The sequence below is a fragment of the Bos indicus x Bos taurus genome, chromosome 5 (genome assembly GCF_003369695.1).
Source record: "Bos indicus x Bos taurus breed Angus x Brahman F1 hybrid chromosome 5, Bos_hybrid_MaternalHap_v2.0, whole genome shotgun sequence".
NCBI lineage: Eukaryota > Metazoa > Chordata > Mammalia > Artiodactyla > Bovidae > Bos > Bos indicus x Bos taurus.
Window position 1 is genome coordinate 5,748,239 of NC_040080.1, and position 19,481 is coordinate 5,767,719.

Genomic DNA, 19,481 nt, shown 5'->3' on the forward strand with positions numbered 1-19,481 from the left:
GACTTTAAAAATGGTCCCCATCCAAAAAAAAAAAAAATCTTAAAAAAAAAAAAAGTCAACAGGAGGCGATGTGCGTAAGGGGAAGTCTTAAACTGTCCCAGATACTCTCTGAGCACATTTTACATGTTACTAAATGCTGTCTGTTAATATTGTAGAATTTTATAGAAACTGACAGCGAGGGCAACGGTATCCTTCGACGACGGGACATGAAGAACGCGCTGTACGGCTTTGACATCCCCCTCACGCCGAGAGAGTTTGAAAAGCTCTGGATGAGGTGAGTGGCATCTGAAGACTGTCTCTTCCTTCCTAACTGCCAAATTCAGCACTGGGCTTTCATCACAACTCGGGGGTGAGGCAGGGCCAGGAATATTTTCCTGTGGTTGTATCTGCCCTGTTCAACCCTGAAAGCAGCCTTGGCCAACAGGCCGGCCTTTCAGAGCACAGGAACCAGGTCAACACTTGTCACCAACATTGGACATGAGGGTTTTGAGTTTCTCAGGAACCGCGCGTTTGAGTGCATCCTTTCACTGTTTCTGAGAATGAAGTCACTCCCCAAAGACTTCTCTCTAACACAGCTAGCTCTGCGGACAGATCTGCAGTGGGTTAAGGGGAACGCAGTCTCTCCATTGCCCGGAGATGGAAATCAATGCTACACAAGTGTTTTTTAGATTAGTAATTTGTTGGAAGAAAATAACCAAACTTTTGGCAACTTGGAATAGTTTCCTGAGGGTGTCTTAAACTGAAACCAGGAGCTAGTATTGGCTACATTTTTCAAAATGTACTTTAAGCTATTTCTGCACCAGACCCCCCATCACAACGTTCCCTGGGTAGGTGTCTAAGTTTCGAGGTGCCCTCACCACGCAGTCCGTTTCTGAGTTCCAGATCCGTCTCTGAATTGCTTCCTCCTTCATTATGTGTTAGTCGCCGCTGGCATCCCCCAGGGTCGTACCCCAATATTTCAGGTCCTCTCGGGGGCCAGCTCAATGGAGCAGTTCATGCAGTTTTTTTTTTTTTTTTTTCCCCAGCATTTCATCTGTTTAAAGTGGAAAGCTATAATGTTGGCCGAGTTTAGAATTAGGTGGGCTGTTTTGTGTCTAATTTAGAAAAGCATCGTGAAGTTCTTACAAAACCCTATTCTTCTTCTAGATCAGTTCCAACCCAGGGTGAGTTTGGTCTCCCTGCCCGTTTTCCCTTTTAACAGACTGAGTGAGTGGGTCCACCTGAGGACTCAAAGGACGGGGTCGCAGCGGGCAGGCGCATGGAGCTCTCACCACATAGACATTTCAGATGATGCGGCGATGACTGTGTCATTCTGACATTTAGGGAGCTGTTGGCGGGCACAAACATCCCCCCACAACACCGGAGTGAGCATTGCCTGTTATAAGCGCCAGAGGAGGGACAGGTCCAGCAGACAGGGAGCTGAAGCGGGGTGCTGTGGGCATGGATGAGTGATGCTGAAATGGTTCCTAGGGTCTAGATGGGGCAGGCGGACGGCGAGGGGCTGTCCAAGCGGTCCCTGGGCTCCAGGCTGAGGGGGGAAGGCAAGGCTGATCGCCCGGCGCGGTCCTCGCTTCCGGGCAACGCTAACGGGACATCTGGGACAACGCAGGCTGAGTGCTGCGATGTGGGTCAAGTCTCGCTTCAGGAAGATGAGTCAGGAGCCCGTTCAGAGGAGAGATTGATGGGGGTGTGGGGCATAAGGGGACGGCTGTCTCCATCAGGGAGGAGTGGGATGAGCCCCCAGGCTGGGTGCCAGCCTTAGGGATGAGGGGTGTGAGAGTCAGGTGTCCCTGGGGGTTCCCTGTGGAAGGAGGGCACGCCTAGCCCTCTTCCTGATGGGAGACAGAGCAGGCTTCCCTGCTCGTGGGAGGGAGAGTCTCACCATTACTTTTCGCTAAAGTTCCTTTATCCGTTATCACCACTATTCTATAAACACACAGTGTCTACCCTGCGCTGCAAACTGACACGAGGACGTCGGCCACCTTTGTGTAGCCGGCTGTTCGTCGTGGATGGTGAGTGGCTGAGAGCTCTGCAGCCACATGGTCATGACCCTGCCTCCACCCCTTCACAGCGGTGTGGCCCCTGTCAAGTCACTTAACCTCTGTGCCTTGCTGTGCTCTGCTAAGTTAACTCCAGTGGTCAGGGTCAGGGTCAGGGCCAGCTGCGATAACACACAAGGCCGACATCCCAGGGGCTTGCCCCGGTAAGGACGTCACAATTTAATGTGGGTGGTGGGGAGCTCTGCCCACAATCATTCGGGGACCGGGAGCCCGCCCCCCATCCCCTGATCTTACATGTCTGCCAGCAGAGAAGGGAACGAGCACAGAGGACCGTCTGGTCAGCTTTGTAAGGTCCAGGCCTGGAAACGTGACTGTGACCTTGCCCAGACTCTGTGGACCAGAATCCCTGCATGTGGCTGCACCCCGGCCAGGGAGGCTGGGAGAAACAGTCTGGACGTGTGTCCAGGGAAAGAGGAGCAGAGGTGGGGAGCCCACTATGGCATCTCCACATGGGGAGTCACCTCCGGGGTAGGTGGGAAGAGGGGCGATGGAGACAGGGGGCCCCAGGAGCGCATCCACAGTGTCCCAGCAGGACCTCAGAAGCTGCCCTCGTATTTACAGCCGAGCGGGGCCTAAGGGAGAGACTGATTACAGAGATGTCAGATGGACCAGAAGTCTGAAAGGGACTGTGGAATTACTCAGAGGCCAGGAGGCTGCTGTCCGCCCCCTAGGGCTGGAAGAGCAAGGAGGGGGTTACCCAGAAGCAAGGGGCTGCTCCCCACCAGGGACTGGAGGGCAAAGGGGAGACAAGGTATTTCCCGGAGATCAGGAAGTGGCCTCCACCCCCGATGCCTTTCGGAACCTGCTGGAATCTCATTCGCTGGGCTGAGCAGGAGCCCCTGGGAACAGCCCGGCCCTGCCCTCTCCCCACCTCCGATGGACGTAGCTCCCCTGGAGCAGCGGGGGTAGCTGGGAAGACAGGCAGAAGGGCAAACGTGGGGTTGAGAGCCACCAGGTGAATGTCCAGCCAAGTGGCAAAGGGGGTGTCACATCCCGGGACTGCGGGGTCATATGGGGGGGCCCACACATCAGCTGAACCACATCGTGAAGGGAAGGACAAGGTGGGGACTCTGTCCTGAAGGCCAAGTGTTTAGGAGGGACAGATCGAGGCAGGTTTCCATAGTCTAGAAAGATCACTCTGGCCACAGAGAGGAGGATGAATTGCCAGAGAGGCAAGGGAGGCACGGAGGTGAACTGGGGGCTGTCTTGGGGTTCTAAGTGAGAGGACGGGGTAGACTTCCCTGGTGGGGGCCTGGAGGACTGGGGAGGAAGTGATAGGTGTGACAGAGTTAGGGAGTGACAGTTAGCCTTTAGCAGCCTAGAAAGGGGCTTCCCTGGTGGCTCAGCAGTAAAGAATCCAAGGCAGGAGAGTACAGTTTGATCCCTGAGTTGGGAAGATCCCCTGGAGAAAGAAATGGCAACCCATTCCAGTATTCCTGCCTGGAGGGCTGTAGTCCATGGGATCACAAAGAGTCGGACACGGCTTAGTGACTAATCAGCAGCAGCAGCTGGCGAGAGAGGCTGAGCGATGAGATGAGACGCTCCTTGGGCTTGTCTGATGAGCTCGGGCAGAAATCAGGAGGCCCCCCTGAGGTGGCCGAGTAGCCCACAGCTGAGGGCTGTGCTCTGAGCGGGGCTGTGCCTTGTCCCCTGGAGCCCAGGGTGAGCTGTGTGACCTTGGCCAGTGGCTCCCCTTCTCTGAGCTTCAGTCAGCTATCCCATGGCATGGCTGTGTGACCAAACAATATAATGAGGCAAAGATAAGCATAAAAATAGCAAAAAGATCATACAGATTTGAAATTACTTTCTGATAGCAATATTAACGCACTCTCATTTTAGAAGACTCGGAAAATCCAGAAAAGCATCAGTCAGTTCAGTTGCTCCCTAGTGTCTGACTCTTTGCGACCCCTTGGACTGCAGCACGCCAGGCTTCCCTGTCCATTGCCAACTCCCAGAGCTTACTCAAACTCATGTCCATCGAGTTGGTGATGCCATCCAACCATCTCATCCTCTGTCATCCGCTTCTCCTGCCTTCAATCTTTCCCAACATTGGGGTCTTTTTCAGTGAGTCGGTTCTTGGCATCAGGTGGCCAAAGTATTGGAGTTTCAGCTTCAGCATTAGTCCTTCCAATGAATTTGAATATTCAGGACTGATTTCCTTTAGGGTGGACCGTTTGGATCTCCTTGCAGTCCAGGGGACTCTCACGAGTCTTCTCCAGCACCACAATTCAAAAGATCAATTCTTCGGCGCTCAGCTTTCTTTATGGCCCAACTCTCATGACTCTCATGACTACTGGAAAAACCATAGCCTTGACTAGACACACCTTTGTTGAGAAAGTAATGTCTCTGCTTTTTAATATGCCGTCTATGTTGGTCATAGCTTTTCTTCCAAGGAGCAAGTGTCTTTGAATTTCAAAAAAGCCTAAGGAAGAGGAAAAGACAGCAACAAGAAAGCAGCTATGCCCCACTCAGCAGACATGACAAACTCGGTGGTGTGGTTTCTCATCCATTTTCTAGGCATTTCTGTGATCTCGGTTAACCATGCTCACCCTCCCCCTCCCCCTTCCACTGGCCTGCTCCTCTCCACGGTTCAGTGTTTGCTGACATGACTCACCCTGGTCTCCTCCCTCCACGTCCCCACCTGCCTGCTGCACAAAGCAGGAGGTGTGGCCTGGCAAGGGGGCGACCAGCGCTGGGCTGCCCAGGGTCCCCCCGCCACCGAGCCTCCCGCAGCTGCTCATACAAGGGAGGGGCATTCTTCCACCATGAGTGACAAGGCGGGAGCAGCTGGGGCCAATGTGACACGCTCTGCCAGCTCCTGGAGTCTACTGGTGAGAGTAAGAAAGCCCACCGCCAAAACTGGGTAGCTGGAAGTGATCAGGACAATAACGTCCAGCTCTTTCGAAAACACAGAATTAGAAAACATGGAGAATATAGACAAAATAACTGTCATCACCCGTCGCTCACTCAGCACTTAAACAAAGCACCTGCACTCGATTAGAGCTTTGAGGTGTCCGGAGGTCGCGTTTACACTGCGGAAGTAGATTACTGCATTAACCCCCAGATCTCAGTGACTTGGCACATGGATGTTTTGGTTCTTCTTCACCCGAAGTCTAGCGTCTCTAGCAGCTCTTCTGGACACTTCTCTTCCGACTGGTGATTCGGGATCTGGCTTCCAGAAGTGGCTTCATTCCTCAGCAGGGTCCTCGGGGGTCTGCAGAGTGCAGCAGGTCAGCCCAGAGTGACTCACCTCTGCCCCCAGCCCATGGCCCAGGGATGGGTGGGCTGTGGCCCCTGCTGACCTCTTGGGGCGGACAGAGTGGGGCAGGTGCGTGTTAAGTGAGCCTGGCTCACCCAGGGTTAAAGATACACAGCCCTCAAACCTGGAGGAGGCCCCTGTGAAAGGAAACCTCCTAAGTGAAGCCAATAGGATCTTTCAGCCCAAGATTTCAGGAGCAACACGTTTGGTTTCAGAGAGACGGCTGAGAATAAATTACAGGGTGAATGTGCATTCACTCATTCCTTCATCTGAGGTGATCATTAAGCAGGAATTTCCTGAAACTTTCAAGATTGCAGGCCCGGTGCCAGATTCAGGGGCTTCAGAGATGAAGGCAGCCCCTTGCCCACAACTCAGCCAGGAAGACAGCATCTGCATGCCAGGAGGGAGAAGCCGGGCAGCCTGGGCTGTGGGTGTTCCAGGAGGGACCCTCGGCGGTGCGATGCCTGACCCTAACCCCCAAATAAGCTGTCATTAGCCAGAGCGGGGAGAGGGCGTCCCAGCTAGCGGAGAGGCCCAGAGTTGGGGGGCAGGAGTGGGAGGCCCCCAGAAGGGGGAGGGTGCTGCCTATGTCAGCAGAGCCCGAGGGGACAGGGAGCCCCAGGACCAGGGCTCTGGGGAACATGCACTTCTGGGGCGCTCAGCATTCCAAGCCCCTCCTGTAGCTGAGCTTCCTTGGGTAGATTTCTGCTATTTTGGACCTAAAACCAACTTTGCCAAGAAACTACAAAGCCGTTGTGTTATAAAAACACACAGACAACTCAAACAGGACAGCCAGCAGCCTGGGAAATTTGAGTATAGACACGTGTCGTGTACAACCAGCTGGTCACGCAGACCTGGTAGAATGTTCTGGAGATGATGCCCAGTTTATGCACATTTCTTGTTTGGGTAGATACGCTGTACATGAGCATTCCAGTATGAAAAGCGAAGACTATCACAGAATCCCTGTGTCCTGTGCGTCGGCTCACGTGGACACGAGTGACCACGTGAAGCTTTGGGTTGTCTCCTAGGCTCGGCCAAGAGAACCCGCCAGGCGCTGTGCTGGGCCGGAGAGCCCCGGGGTGGGAAAGGGTTCGGAAAGGCTGAAGGAACAGTTCAGGAAAGGAAGGACTGGGACTCCCCTGGTGGCCCAGGGGTTAAGACCCTGCCTTCCAATACAGGGAGTGCAGTTCCATCCCTGATGGGGGGACTAAGATCCCACATGCCACAGAGTGTGGCCAAAAAATTCAAATAAATAAATAAAACTTGTTTAAAAAGAAAGGAAAAAAAAAGAGGTTGAATGGGATGTGCTGATGGTAGGAGTCGAGTTAGAAGAGCTGGACATGAAGGGGGGCTCAACTTGGTGAGGACTAACCCGGCAGGCCCCTCGCCCCTCACTAAGGGTGTTCTAGCAGCTGACATCCTCTAGAACCAGGAATGCTGGGCAGTCCTGGAAGGAGTGGGTCTCCCTTCTCTGGTGTGGCTGCATCCAAGGCCAGACGGTCACTTAGTGAGGTGCATAAGGGCCAGACTGTGGCCCTGGGTGGAGCTGAGGCAGATAGTATCCGGTCTGTGGCTCCCCCCGGCCTGGGTGAATGTGCCCACTGGGCACCAACCCTCAGGCAGCCGGACAGTTTGTGCTCTGCAGGGCAGCTCTCTGAGCAGGCACGCTGCCCTCCCCACGGATGTTCCCCAAAAGGACCCACACGTCCAAGCTGCCCAAGGACCACGTCTCCCTCTGCTGCCAGCCTGGGTCGTCAGTGGGGCTCACACCAGACGCTCTGAATCTGAAGTCAGTGGTGTTGGAAGGTTCTTCTGTCATTTATGTAAGAATCAAGCAGTAAACTGAGCACAAAAGAGTAAGACTTTCTCAGCCCAGCGATCGATGCGAATGTATTCACACCGTGTGTACAACCGAACGGCTGTGTGTGCAATAGACAGGCAGTAATCTGATTATGTCATAAATTAGTGGCCATTGCCACATGCAAATGTGAGTTTTTATGGGCCCTCTGTTTTATATGCACGTTTTTCCTGGTGCATCTGTTGCTGAACCATTTTAAAATTCAACCTTTATAACCAAGTTGATTTTTTTTTTAATGTGACACAAAGGATTATATAATGAAGGGTGAGGTTATGTAAGCTGAATTAACTCTCTTATTATTCACATGCATAACAATATTTTAGTTGCAGTTGTGCAATCTGGTCTTCTGTTCCTTGGAGATGCGGAGAGAATGTGTATGATCTTTATCAATGAAGTAATTAAGAAGTGTCTTTTCATTCAGTCCAAGTGTCACGATTTAGAGTTTGTGGCTGGGAATCCCGCGAGTATTCCCCTCGGGGATGGCAGGCCTTCCTTAGGGACACGCACGCTTCACGTTCACTCGCTCAGCCTTTGCAGGGTGGGCTGCTGGGAGCTGTGTTTGCCCATCAAGATAAAACAAGGCACGTTCCTCAGGAAGCTTTCCATCGAGCCGGGAGGGGAGACACAGAGTGGAGCAGGGAGGTGGAGGCAGGGCGTGCTTGAGCCTTTGGGTGGCCCTGGTCCCGGTTCTCCATGCACCTCGGCCCCTGGTCCTCATCACGGCCTGGAGGGACCCAGGGGAGGTGGAGATGTAGTCCTTTGACCTTAGGACCAGAGAAAGAGAGGTTCCAGACGGGTGCCCTGCTGGCCGGGGCTTTCTTGTCGGGCGGGTCGTCTGTGCACCTTCTCTCAGGAGCCCTCCCCCTGGGGTGGGGAGCCCTCGGGGAGCTTTCTTCCAGGGGTGTCTTTCTAGAGTGAGTCACAGCTGCATCTGGTGGCACGAGGCTGGCAGAGATGTGGTGAAGCTCAGGGCAGGACCACGCCCAGGGGTCGTGAGAAATGGTTGAGAAATGGCAGCCCCTCCCCCTCCCAGGCGCCCTGATGGAGCCTCATCACCAGCAGCAGGGGGAGCCGTTTGCTAGCGGCACCAGCCCTTCCGGCCACCTGGAATAGAAAGCCAGGTACAGTGGTGTGGCTTCCCGCGGGCACTAGTGGTAAAGATCCGCCTGTCAATGCAAGAGACGCGTGTTCAATCCCTGGGTTGGGAAGATCTTCTGGAGTAAGAAATGGCAACCCACTCCAGTGTTCCTGCCTGGGAAATCCCATGGACAGAGGAGCGTGCTGGGCTGCAGTCCGTGGAGTCTCAAGGAGTCTGACACGACTGAGTGACTAAACATGCACACACAAGCCCCAGGAGTCAGAGCCCCTTCGGGCCACCTCTGGTGGGTGGGTCACTTCATTCTATTTTAGAAAACTCATTGTATAAAGGTAGAATGGTATTTTTGGAGGGTTGCAAGCCCTAAGGCTGTACTAATAACAGATGCCACTACGCCAAAGCCTTTGATTGTGTGGATTACAACAGACTGTGGAAAATTCTTAAAGAAATGGGAATACCAGACCACCTGACCTTCCTCCTGAGAAATCTGTATGCAGGTCAAGAAGCAACAGTTAGAACGGGACATGGAACAACAGACTGGTTCCAAATCAGGGAAGGAGTACGTCATGGCTGTACATTATCACCCTGCTTGTTTAACTTATATGCAGAGTACATCATGAGAAACGCTGGGCTGGATGAAGCACAAGCTGGAATCAAGATTGCTGGGAGAAATATCAATAACCTCAGATATGCAGATGACACCACCCTTATGGCAGAAAGCAAAGAAGAACTAAAGAGCCTCTTGACAAAAGTGAAAGAGGAGAGTGAAAAAGTTGGCTTAAAACTCAGCATTCAGAAAACTAAGATCATGGCATCTGGTCCCATCACTTCATGGCAAATAGATGGGGTAACAATGGAAACAGTGATAGATTTTATTTTCTTGGGCTCCAAAAATCACTGCAAATGGTGACTACAGCTGCGAAATTAAAAGATGCTCGCTCCTTGGAAGAAAAGCTATGACCAACTTAGACATCATATTAAAAAGCAGAGATATTACTTTGCTAACAAAGGTCTGTCTAGTCAAAGCTATGGTTTTCCCAGTAGCCATGTACGGATGTGAGAGTTGGACCATAAAGAGAGCTGAGCACTGAAGAACTGATGCTTTCGAACTGTGGTGTTGGAGAACTCTTCAGAGTCCCTTGGACTGCAAGGAGATCCAACCAGTCCATCCTAAAGGAAATCAGTCCTGAATATTCATTGGAAGGACTGATGCTGAGGCTGAAGCTCCAATACTTTGGCCACCTGATGGGAAGAACTGACTTCTTGGAAAAGACTCTGATGCTGGGAAAGATTGAAGGGAGGAGGAGAGAATGAGATGGTTGGATGGCATCACTGATTTGACGGGCATGAGTTTGAGCAAGTTCTGGGAGTTGGTGATGGACAGGGAGGCCTGGCATGTTGCAGTCCATGAGGTCGCAATGAGTCAGACACGACTAAGCGACTGAACTGAATTGAGAAAGGTCTGGAATTTTCTCCCAAATCCTCAGTAACAGTGCCAGCAGTCAACTACTGATCTCCGCCTGCAGGTGTGAGAACCCCCCACCCCTGTGCTCACAGGAGCAGGCCAGGAACCCAAGAGCAGACGGTGGGGAGGTGGTGATGGGAGGACCTCGCTGGGGTCAGACCTCACCTCCCTCCCTGCCTCTTAGTCACAGGAGGGAACACTCCTCACCTTCTGGGACAGAGTACCTGATGAAAACAGGCCTGGGTGCTGGGAAGGAGGTGGAGGTGGGGTCTGCAGGCCTGCGGGTGCAGAGAAGGGAGTGGACGGGGGCCTTGGGCTAGCAGCCACCTTGGGGGCTTCTCACCCCGCATCCTCCACCCACCGCCGCTCCCCTGGAGAGACGAGAAAGTCAGGTAAATAAATCCATCTTCCTTGTCATCACTCAGTTGAAAGGGTCACAGAGGACCCAGGGAGCATGCGATTCTGCAGTCCTACTGTGTCAGGTGGGCTGCACGCAGAGAGGGGCCCTGCCTCCCACAGGAGAGCTGGCCACGTTGACGCTCCATCCGACAAAGCCCTGAACAGCAGCCGGCTGGAGCGTTGCACCCCAGACATCATGTAAATATTTGGTTCTCAAAACACTGAGTTCATCTGGGGAAAAAAATCACCTTGACAAAATGCTGTTTTTACCGGTTAGAGAAGAAGACCAAGATCTGTAAGAATAAATGCTTTTCTTTTCTTTAAAGAAAATTGAAAACTTGCCTTAAAACTTTTTATTGAAATAATTCTTTCTATTCTGTTTGAATAATGTTGGGGAGATAAAAACCCTCCATTATGCTTTTTTCTTTAAAAAAATGAATTATAATTCAGAAAAATCCCAATAATAGAAAATGGCATAAAAGGTATGCAGCGTAATTCTTATCTTGTTTTCCTTCCTCGCCTCTCACGTTGGTTGTGTGTAATTGGCATCTCTTCAAAGAGGAAATGGGGAACTGGAATCAAGGGGCGTTCATTTATTTGAGTATTAAGACTGAATATGGGTTTTTTTTGTTGTTGGATTTTTCTTCTGAACCTTAGCATAGTTCTTCTTTGGTGGAGGTGCTCAATAAAAGACCTTTGAATGAGCGGAAGGGTTCATTTTAATTTTCCATGGTCACAGTCATGTTTCTACCGAAAGCTGGTAGGTGAATCCGGCTGCTCTCGGGGTGAACCAAGACCACCTCGTATGAGGTGATCCTCCTGTTGACTGGAGCAGTGGGTTTCGATGGAATATTGATGAGCATATGGATGGCCTGGGGATCTTGTTAAAAACAGATTCAGATCAGGCCTGGGTGAGCCCTGGGCTCCAGCACGTCTGACTCCCTCAGGGAGGCCAGTAATGCAGGAACCTAGGGTGTGAGGAACCAGGCAGATGGAGTGTAGACAGGGTTAAAGCCCTGAGCATGCCCCCTCGGCGGCCACAGCTGAGAGTTTTGTGTTTGTCTTTAAAGGTACGACAGTGAGGGAAGAGGGCACATCACTTACCAAGAATTTTTGCAGAAACTGGGGATTAACTACTCAGCAGATATTCACCGGCCCTACGCGGAGGAGTACTTTAACTTCATGGGTCATTTCACGAAGCCTCAGCAGGTGCAAGAAGAGCTGAAGGAGCTGCAGCAGAGCACAGAGAAGGCCATGCCAGCCAGGTGAGTCGGTGAGCACCTCTCCAGGGGCCGGTGTCTGTTCTACACTGACCCTGGCTGTTCTGAGGCTGTCCCCCCTGGTGCTGGCAGCGCCACCGAGAAGTTATCACACTCGTTCACTGCTGTAGATTCTAGTATGTGTGCATGCTCAGTCGTGTCCGGCTCTTTTGTGACCCCATGGACAGTAGGCCACCAGGCTCCTCCGTCCATGGAATTTCCCAGGCAAGAATACTGCAGTGGATTGCCATTTCCTTCTCAGGGGATCTTCCCGACCCAAGGATGGAACCAGCGTCTCCTGTACTGGCAGACAAATTCTTTACCACTGAGCCACCTATGAAGCCCCTGTAGATTCTAGAAACTGGTGTTAAGTCACAGAGCCGTGGAAACAGTGACAGACTTTATTTTCTTGGGCTCTAAAATCGCTTTGGACAGTGACTGCAGCCAGGAAATTAAAAGATACTTGCTCCTTGAAAGAAAAGCTATGACAAACCTAGACAGTGTATTAAAAAGCAGATATCGCTTTGCCAACAAATGTCTGTATAGTCAAAGCTATGGTGTTTCCAGTAATCGTGTATGGATATAAGAATTGGACCCTAAAGAAGACTGAGCACTGAAGAATTGATGCTTTTGAACTGTGGTGCTGGACAAGACTATTAAGAGTCCCTTGGACTGCAAGGAGATCCACCCAGTCCATCCTAAAGGAGATCAGTCCTGGGTGTTCATTGGAAGGACTGATGTTGAGGCTGAAACTCCAACACTTTGGCCACCTGATGTGAAGAGCTGACTCATTGGAAAAGACCCTGATGCTGGGAAAGATTGAGGGCAGGAGGAGAAGGGAACAACAGAGGATGAGATGGTTGGATGGCATCATCGACTCGATGGACATGGGTTTGGCTGGACTCTGGGAGTTGGTGATGATCAGGGAGGCCTGGCGTGCTGCGGTTCATGAGGTTGCAAAGAGTCAGACACGACTAAGCGACTGAACTGAACTTGAGAACTGAAGCTTTTAGGTCTGTACTAACATACACACCCGGCCCCTCCCCTGGGCAACTAGAATGCAGGTTCCAGGAGGCCACGCCTGTCTCCCCTTAGTTTAGAACAGTGCTCGGCACCTAGCAGGCACTCAGTGGGGATTTGTCCAGTGAGTGCATGAAAGGACACATTCTTAAACCCAGCAGTTCAACCTTGGAGGATTTATCCCACAGAAATAATTCAGAGGAGTTCAGCAGGTACAAGGTATGACTTGCAGTGTCTTCAAAGCAGCAACAAAGTAGACACCTGCCCATCGCAGATGAATACCCGGGCTTGTAGAGAACACGGCTCCAAGGAACGTGAGGTGCTGTGTGCCAGTTATAGTCATCACCATGGGGCCTGTGGGAGTGTTTGTGATGGAAGACTGGTGGGCAATGAAATTTTAAACAGTCTGTGTGCCTTGATGGTAACCACACCAAACATACATGCCTGCCCACGAGGACCAGAAGATGCTGTGCAGAAGGCATCATGTTGTGTTTGGATGGTGGGACTGTGCATGGCTTTTTTCAAGGTTTAAAACTAGTCACTAAGGCCATATTTTAAAATTTTTAAAGAATGGATAGAGAAAATGTGTGTGTGTGTGTGTAAATATGTATCTACACACACAATGGAATATCATTCAGCCATAAAAAAGAATGAGATCTCGCCAGTTGTGCTCTCATGGATGGATCTTGAGGGCACTCTGCCAGATGAAATAGATCAGTCAAAGGAAGACAGAAACGGGTGGTCTCACTCGTACGTGGAACCTGAAAACGACAGCAACAAAAGCAAGCTCGTGGATCCAGAAGATAGATTGGCTGTTGCCAGAGGTGGGGGGGGGGCGTGTCAGAGCAGGTGAAGGGATCCAAAAGCAGAGCAGTGACGGTAGGATGAGTCCTGGGGGCGTGAGCACGCTGAGGTGACCGTGGTGAGTAGTACTGTGCCGTGTATTTGAAAGTCACCAAAAGTAAATCTTCGAAAGTTCTCATCCGTTGGCTGGTGACGAACAGCATCTACACTTGTCCTGGCGACCACGTCACAGTGTGTACAGACGCCAAGTCATTACCATGTACACCCGAGACCGACTCGATGTTATATGTCGATTATGCAGCAACAAAAAATTAAACACAGGAGAGAGTGTTGCCGCATTCGACATGACGTGAGACGAGACAGACTCTGCATCCGTCCCCGTCCTGGGCCGCTCCACGGCACTCTCATCTGTGTTTCTGTCCACCTCCCATCTGTCCGGTCAGCTCTCTGTCCGCACCATCTCTGAATGAGTGAATGAGCTAAAGAATCCCCTGGAGGAGAGAAGCACTCCAAGGCCACAGAGACGGGATGTGATGGCTGAATGGGGTTTAAGAGAAAGGCCTGTTGAACACACCCCTGAATTATGTCCAAGTTGCTAAGTTATAAAGCCCAGAAGCAGAGAATTGAGTTGGTGAAATTTCAAGTAAAAATATGCACAAGATTGTCATAAATCACATATCCCATAAAACGAATGAAAAAGTGGGATTTATCTTTCCCAGGCAGGGCTGGCCTCATTACCCACGCGTGTGTCCCCTTCCCTCCCCTCCTACCGCTTGTGAGTAATGAGGCTCGGAGAGGAACCGCGCGTCCTTGGCGATGCCCACACACGTTCTCTTCCCGCTACCGTTTACTGGTGCGTGTGGTCTGTGGCTGGGAGCGCTGGGAGCCAGTGGACGATGCCCCTCACGTCTTCACAGCACCAAGCTCGGCGAACCGACGCATGCTCGGCCAGTGCCCTGCCACCGTCATGCTCTCCTACCCAGGAACACAAGCCTGGGCCATAAAAACTCAGGACCGGGCCCTGTCCTCAAGGAGTCACACTGTGAGGTTTCACGTTGCTTTGCCCTTCAGGTTAGCCCGCTTTTCAGTTTCGGTGTCAGTGGGCCTTCCAGAGAACCCTTCGGGAGGCCACATTCCCCGGACTGTCAACCTCCTCCTTTATACCGAACCCTGATAAGATTCACAAACAGGAGTCGTGCTCATCAAAGTGAAGTCGCTCAGTCGTGTCTGACTCTTTGCAACCCCATGGACTGTAGCCTACCAGACTTCTCCATCCATGGAATTCTCCAGTCAAGAATACTGGAGTGGGTTGCCATTTCCTTCTCCAGGAGATCTTCCTGACCCGGGGATTAAACCCGGGTCTCCCACATTGTAGGCAGACGCTTTACCGCCTGAGCCACAGAATTTCATGTGTGCTTCTTAAATTTAAGTGAATCGATTTTGTTTAAAGTGGCCTGAATACATTTTTAAGATTCAGAAGAGTCCTTTCTCAAGCCCGTATTTATTTTCCAGGCCTTGCTCTTTTGGGGCCCAAGTCTGAGTTGAAGATTCAGGGTCAGGATAGCATCAGTAAACCAGCCACAGAGCATGGTTGGCTGTTCTGAGATGTGAACTGAGAGGCTCAGGAGCAAAACCTGCTGGGTCACCCAGGATTCTTCCCACCATGCCGGCCTGGCCACAGGGCGGGGGGCTCTGTGGCCCCACCCTCGTGGGGCTCCCGTCTCGCGTCCAGACTGGGGCCCAGACGCTGCGTCGGCTGCCACAGGTTCTGCTGGGCAGCTGGCTGGATCCCAGGCCCGAATCCTCACTCACTCTTACTCTGCAAGGGAGGTGATTATTGCCTGGAAACCAGTCCAAGAAAGGCTCAACGCCTCAATTCTCTAAAAATATGTATCTCAAAAAAAGTTCTGATTTTTTTTTTATACCTTCATTTGCTTCCCTTTTTGAAGGATTAAGTGGAATGTAATAGTTGTGATGAGGAGTAACCAGTCTGTAACATGGGATTGAATTCAGAGTACACCTGTGCGGGAATCCAGGCAGTTGCCTCTCTTGAGACACATCCCCAGACAGTTAGCGCAGCTCATTCGTGTCAGCTTCTTGGAGGCACACATCGGCCAACTCAGAACCGGGAGCCAGTGGGGGAGGGAGACCGTGACCCGCACGGCCTCGGCGTCCTTGCCTCCCCCATCCCAGTATACTCTCAGACTTCCTCTCCTGACTTCTGACTTTTCTGTTGCTATGGATAATTTTTTTCCCAGGCACACTCAAGGAACCTGTTTGTGGGTATGTATCCACAAAGGAGAAGGCAAAAGGAGAAAAGAGTGGCAGAGGATGAGCTGGTTAGATAGCATCACCGATTCAGTGGACGGTTTTCTCAATGGAGAAAACTCCAAGAAATAGCAGAGGACAGAGAAGCCTGGCATGCCCAGCCTAGTGTCTGACAACAGGAACAATCTGCAATACGTATCTCAGGTGGTAGACAAGTACCAGCGAAGATTTCGAGTTTGGAGTTTCTGGCTTCTTCTTTTCCCCGACTAAGAACCTCACAGCCGAGCTGGAGTCAGATAGGCACAGTGTTCAGTGTGGTAGGAAGAGCGTTCTGGAGACATAGATAAGCCGAAGTTATAAAATAGACTCCATGCCCCATAGGTTCCGAGCAAGACTGCTCATTCTCAAAGACGTCCACATGTTTTTATTCCCTTACCAATAATTTCTGTTAAGTCTGGGAAGAAATTTCCTGGAAGACTGAATCAGAAACTTGAACACATTCCCAAGGAAATCAGTGCTCTAACTAAAGCAGGAGCTACAGCTAGACGTCGTCCCTGTGTCCCTGCGAGGGACCGCTGGCCAGCCCAGAGTCCGCATGGGCGGACGCTGTCCCCTTCCTATAACATGGGATGACAGTTACCCGCCTCCCTTGTCAAGAGGAAAGAATGGGAGATGGGACATGAAGGCAGCACAGGTCCTGGCTTGCCAACTGATGCACGCAAACGATGGCTGCGTTTCTTCACAGCGAAGGACCTGGCAGCAGACAGGGGTCCTGGACCCCTGCCCCCTCAACGCTCACCGACGGGACCCAGGCTCTTCGCCGTCCTTGGTCCCGCTGCTGCTTCAGGGCCTTGGCACTGACTATCCCTGGGCCCAGAGAGGTCTGCAGGGGGCTAAATCCCAGCTGAGTCCTTCAGCTGCCATCTCTGCTCAAGTGTTGCCTCCCCAGTGAGGCCCACCGGCACCCACTACTGGGGGTTGCAGCCCGGCCCACTGTGGACATTCCTCGCCCTGCTCACCAGCGCTCAGCCGTCCCACTGACCCATCGTGCAGGCCACTGGTGTCTTCTGTTTATCATCGGTCTTGCCCCACCTGGAACAGAAATTCTGCTAGGGTGGCCGCTCTGACACCCAGAGCAGTACCTGGCATGTGACAGGCACCCACCAAGGCTTCGTCAGGGAGAATGGAGGTGTATTTCCCATGTCTGTGATATCACTGTATTTTTAAATGCTTTGCTCCATTTTTAAAGTACTCATTCTAGTAAAAAGCCAAGGTTGTAATTTCTCTAACATAGTTTTGCTGATAATAATAATAATAAAATGATAATGATGATTTTTTTTCCCGAGTACCTTTCAATGTATGTATTATACCAAGGCTGCAAAGCATCTTCAACAATAGCTGGTAGATGAATCATCAGATCATCGCATTAGAATGATCGTGGAGCTCTTGCTCCAAAGAAATTATTGGTTTTCCCTGCTGGAGTGTGTGTGTCTCAAATGCATTCTCTTTCAGGGATAAACTTAAGGACCACGATCAAGATATCAGCAAAGCACTCGCCAAACTAGATAAATCCAGAACTGGCTACATATCCTTGGGCAGGCTGCAGAGGCTGCTGCAGGAGTGTGGCTGTTCTCTGAAGGAAGAGGAGCTGATCGATCTTCTAAACAGGTTTCCTTTGAGCAAGTTACCTATGGTTCTCACAGCACTGAAAATCAGGCTGGTCATGTCGCTTTCATGAATTTTTCCTTCCCTGTTCACTCAAACAGCCTTTCGGCATTGAAGTAACCCCCATGCCACCAAAAATTGAGTTTCAACCTGTGTTCAGAAGTAAAACTATAATGTTGTACTCCCAGAACATTTATAAGCCAATGTGACTCAGTTAAAAAACAAAAAGAATGAGCCTTCTAATAATCCTCTGGTCGGGCTATGTTCTATTGGGTTTGAGTCAACCCAAAGAAAAAAGAAAGCAACTTGACAAATACATAATTTTCCTGCAGGTGTGTCCAGCAGCACAATCATCATTTTTTCACATTATTTTTCTTTCACCCACGTTATTCATACACTTGGGAGGAGTCAAGTCATCCTGCAAGGCTTATTAGAAACAGCAGCCCTCTGCCCTGATGTCCCCCACCCCCACCTTCTCCTCCCTAGAGTCAATAACTTCCAATGCTTTAAATGCCTATTTTTGGTACTTAAGTTAATAGTCATAAGTGACAAACTTAAATAGCTACTTATTGATTTTTCACTTTTAAGGCAGTGTCTATCGGCTTCCTATCAGGAAAATGTGGGTTTAACTCTTTTTCACCCATCGCATAACCGCCAACCCCCTCACCACCGCCAGCCTCCCCGACCCCATGGAAACCCACGCATGTTTACCTGCACGGGCTCCCCGTGTGCCGTGTCACCTGCACGGGCTCCCCGTGTGCCGTGTCACCTGCACGGGCTCCCCGTGTGCCGTGTCACCTGCACGGGCTCCCCGTGTGCCGTGTCACCTGCACGGGCTCCCCGTCTGCCGTGTCACCGTGTGCTGTAGCTGAGTGTTCGGGGTTTATATTACTGTGACGGAATGATCACTTTTCTTTTCCTGTGTAGCATTTGTTTTCCCTGGAGTTCATCATTATTTTTTGTTTGCTTCGTTTCTATGTACTTCTTATCATTAATTAAACCCCAGTTCTCTCCCATTTGTGAAATCTCTTTCTAGTGTGTTCAGACAACCTCAACTAATCTGTCAGCTTCATCTTCTCGGATGTCCCTTTTCAAGTTCCTCAACTCTCAAAAACTTTCTTGATTTGTTTCATTAACGAGCTCCTCTCTTGTTTGTTTCTTTCTGAGCCTCCTACTGTTATTGACTAGTGAGCCACTTGAAGTGTCTCCCAGTATTTTAAACCTTTCCTGTCCTCCATCCCTTTTCCTTCTTGCTCCACCTTCTGGGAGATTTTCTCAGTTTTAGTTTGCAACCCTTCGTTTGAGATTTTTATCCCTGCTAAAAATACTTTTCATATTGTTAATTACCAGCGCATGTTTTTAATTCTCAGAATATTATTCCTTTTCTATAGTATCCTGTTCTTGTTTCATGGATATACTAGTTCATTCCTCTGAAACTATTAACAATAGATTTTTTTTTTAAGTTTTCTTCACTTGAGAAATGTTGCTTCTCTCCTCAGTGTTGCTTTTTCCTCCCATCTTCCATGTTAGACATTTTCCTCAAAAATATACCCCAAATAAGAGTGAGATACTAAGAAGCAGATTAAAAGTTCTACACAGATAGGTAGAGCTAGTCAACTTTGGTTGAACTACTTTGGCAGGATAATCTGGCAGGTAGTTTCCTTGGAAGACTCCCAATGTCAGAATGTTTAAAACTTTTCTTTTGGGCTCGTCAGATTTCCCAGGGACTAAGGTTGCCAGGTAAGACATAACATGCTATGTTAAATGTAAATTTCAGATAAACAGTTTTGTGTGTGTGTGTGTGTGTGTGTATGTTCCATGCAATATTTGGTATACATTTATACTAAAGTTATTTTTGTTCATCTGAAACCCAGCTTGCTGGGCCCCTTCCTCAGGCTCTCTGACTTAGCCTGGGCCTTGGGAATCTGCATTCCTAACAAGGTCCTGAGTGACGCTGATGCTGCTGGATCAGAGCATCCTGAGAACCACTGTTTGACACCTTTTAAAAACTCCTTCTGTCACTTTAGGAGGAAGTGAACTAGTTATGTGCTTTGGGGCCACTTGAACTGCAAGCCTTATCCTCTTGTAATTTTGAATCAAAACAGTTCATTTGCTTGCCCCTCCTCAAACTGCTTCCACATGCAGTTTCTAACTTGCCACGGCCCATAGCTGTGCAGGTTGGCAGTTCTATGACTGAGCACCTGGATCTCACGTTCCTCTCTTTGTGATGTGAGGATATTAGCATTCCCTCTCTTCCCACTAAAAAAAATGTGAGCAGTTGCTCTAGATTTTGCAGTCCAAGTGGACAAGTAGCCTAAGTCCCATGTC

General features: G+C 50.4%; 1 protein-coding gene across 3 annotated transcripts in view; it reads left to right on the top strand.

The window, feature by feature from the left end:
- Positions 1–19,481, top strand: part of EFCAB6 (EF-hand calcium binding domain 6) — a 252,818-nt gene that overhangs the window by 186,386 nt on the left and 46,951 nt on the right. For all 3 annotated transcript variants that reach the window (XM_027540564.1, XM_027540563.1, XM_027540565.1), the window contains 3 exons: positions 156–274; positions 11,208–11,402; positions 17,001–17,156. In XM_027540564.1, the coding sequence (XP_027396365.1) occupies positions 156–274; positions 11,208–11,402; positions 17,001–17,156 (470 nt within the window). The remainder of the gene's footprint in view (positions 1–155; positions 275–11,207; positions 11,403–17,000; positions 17,157–19,481) is intronic.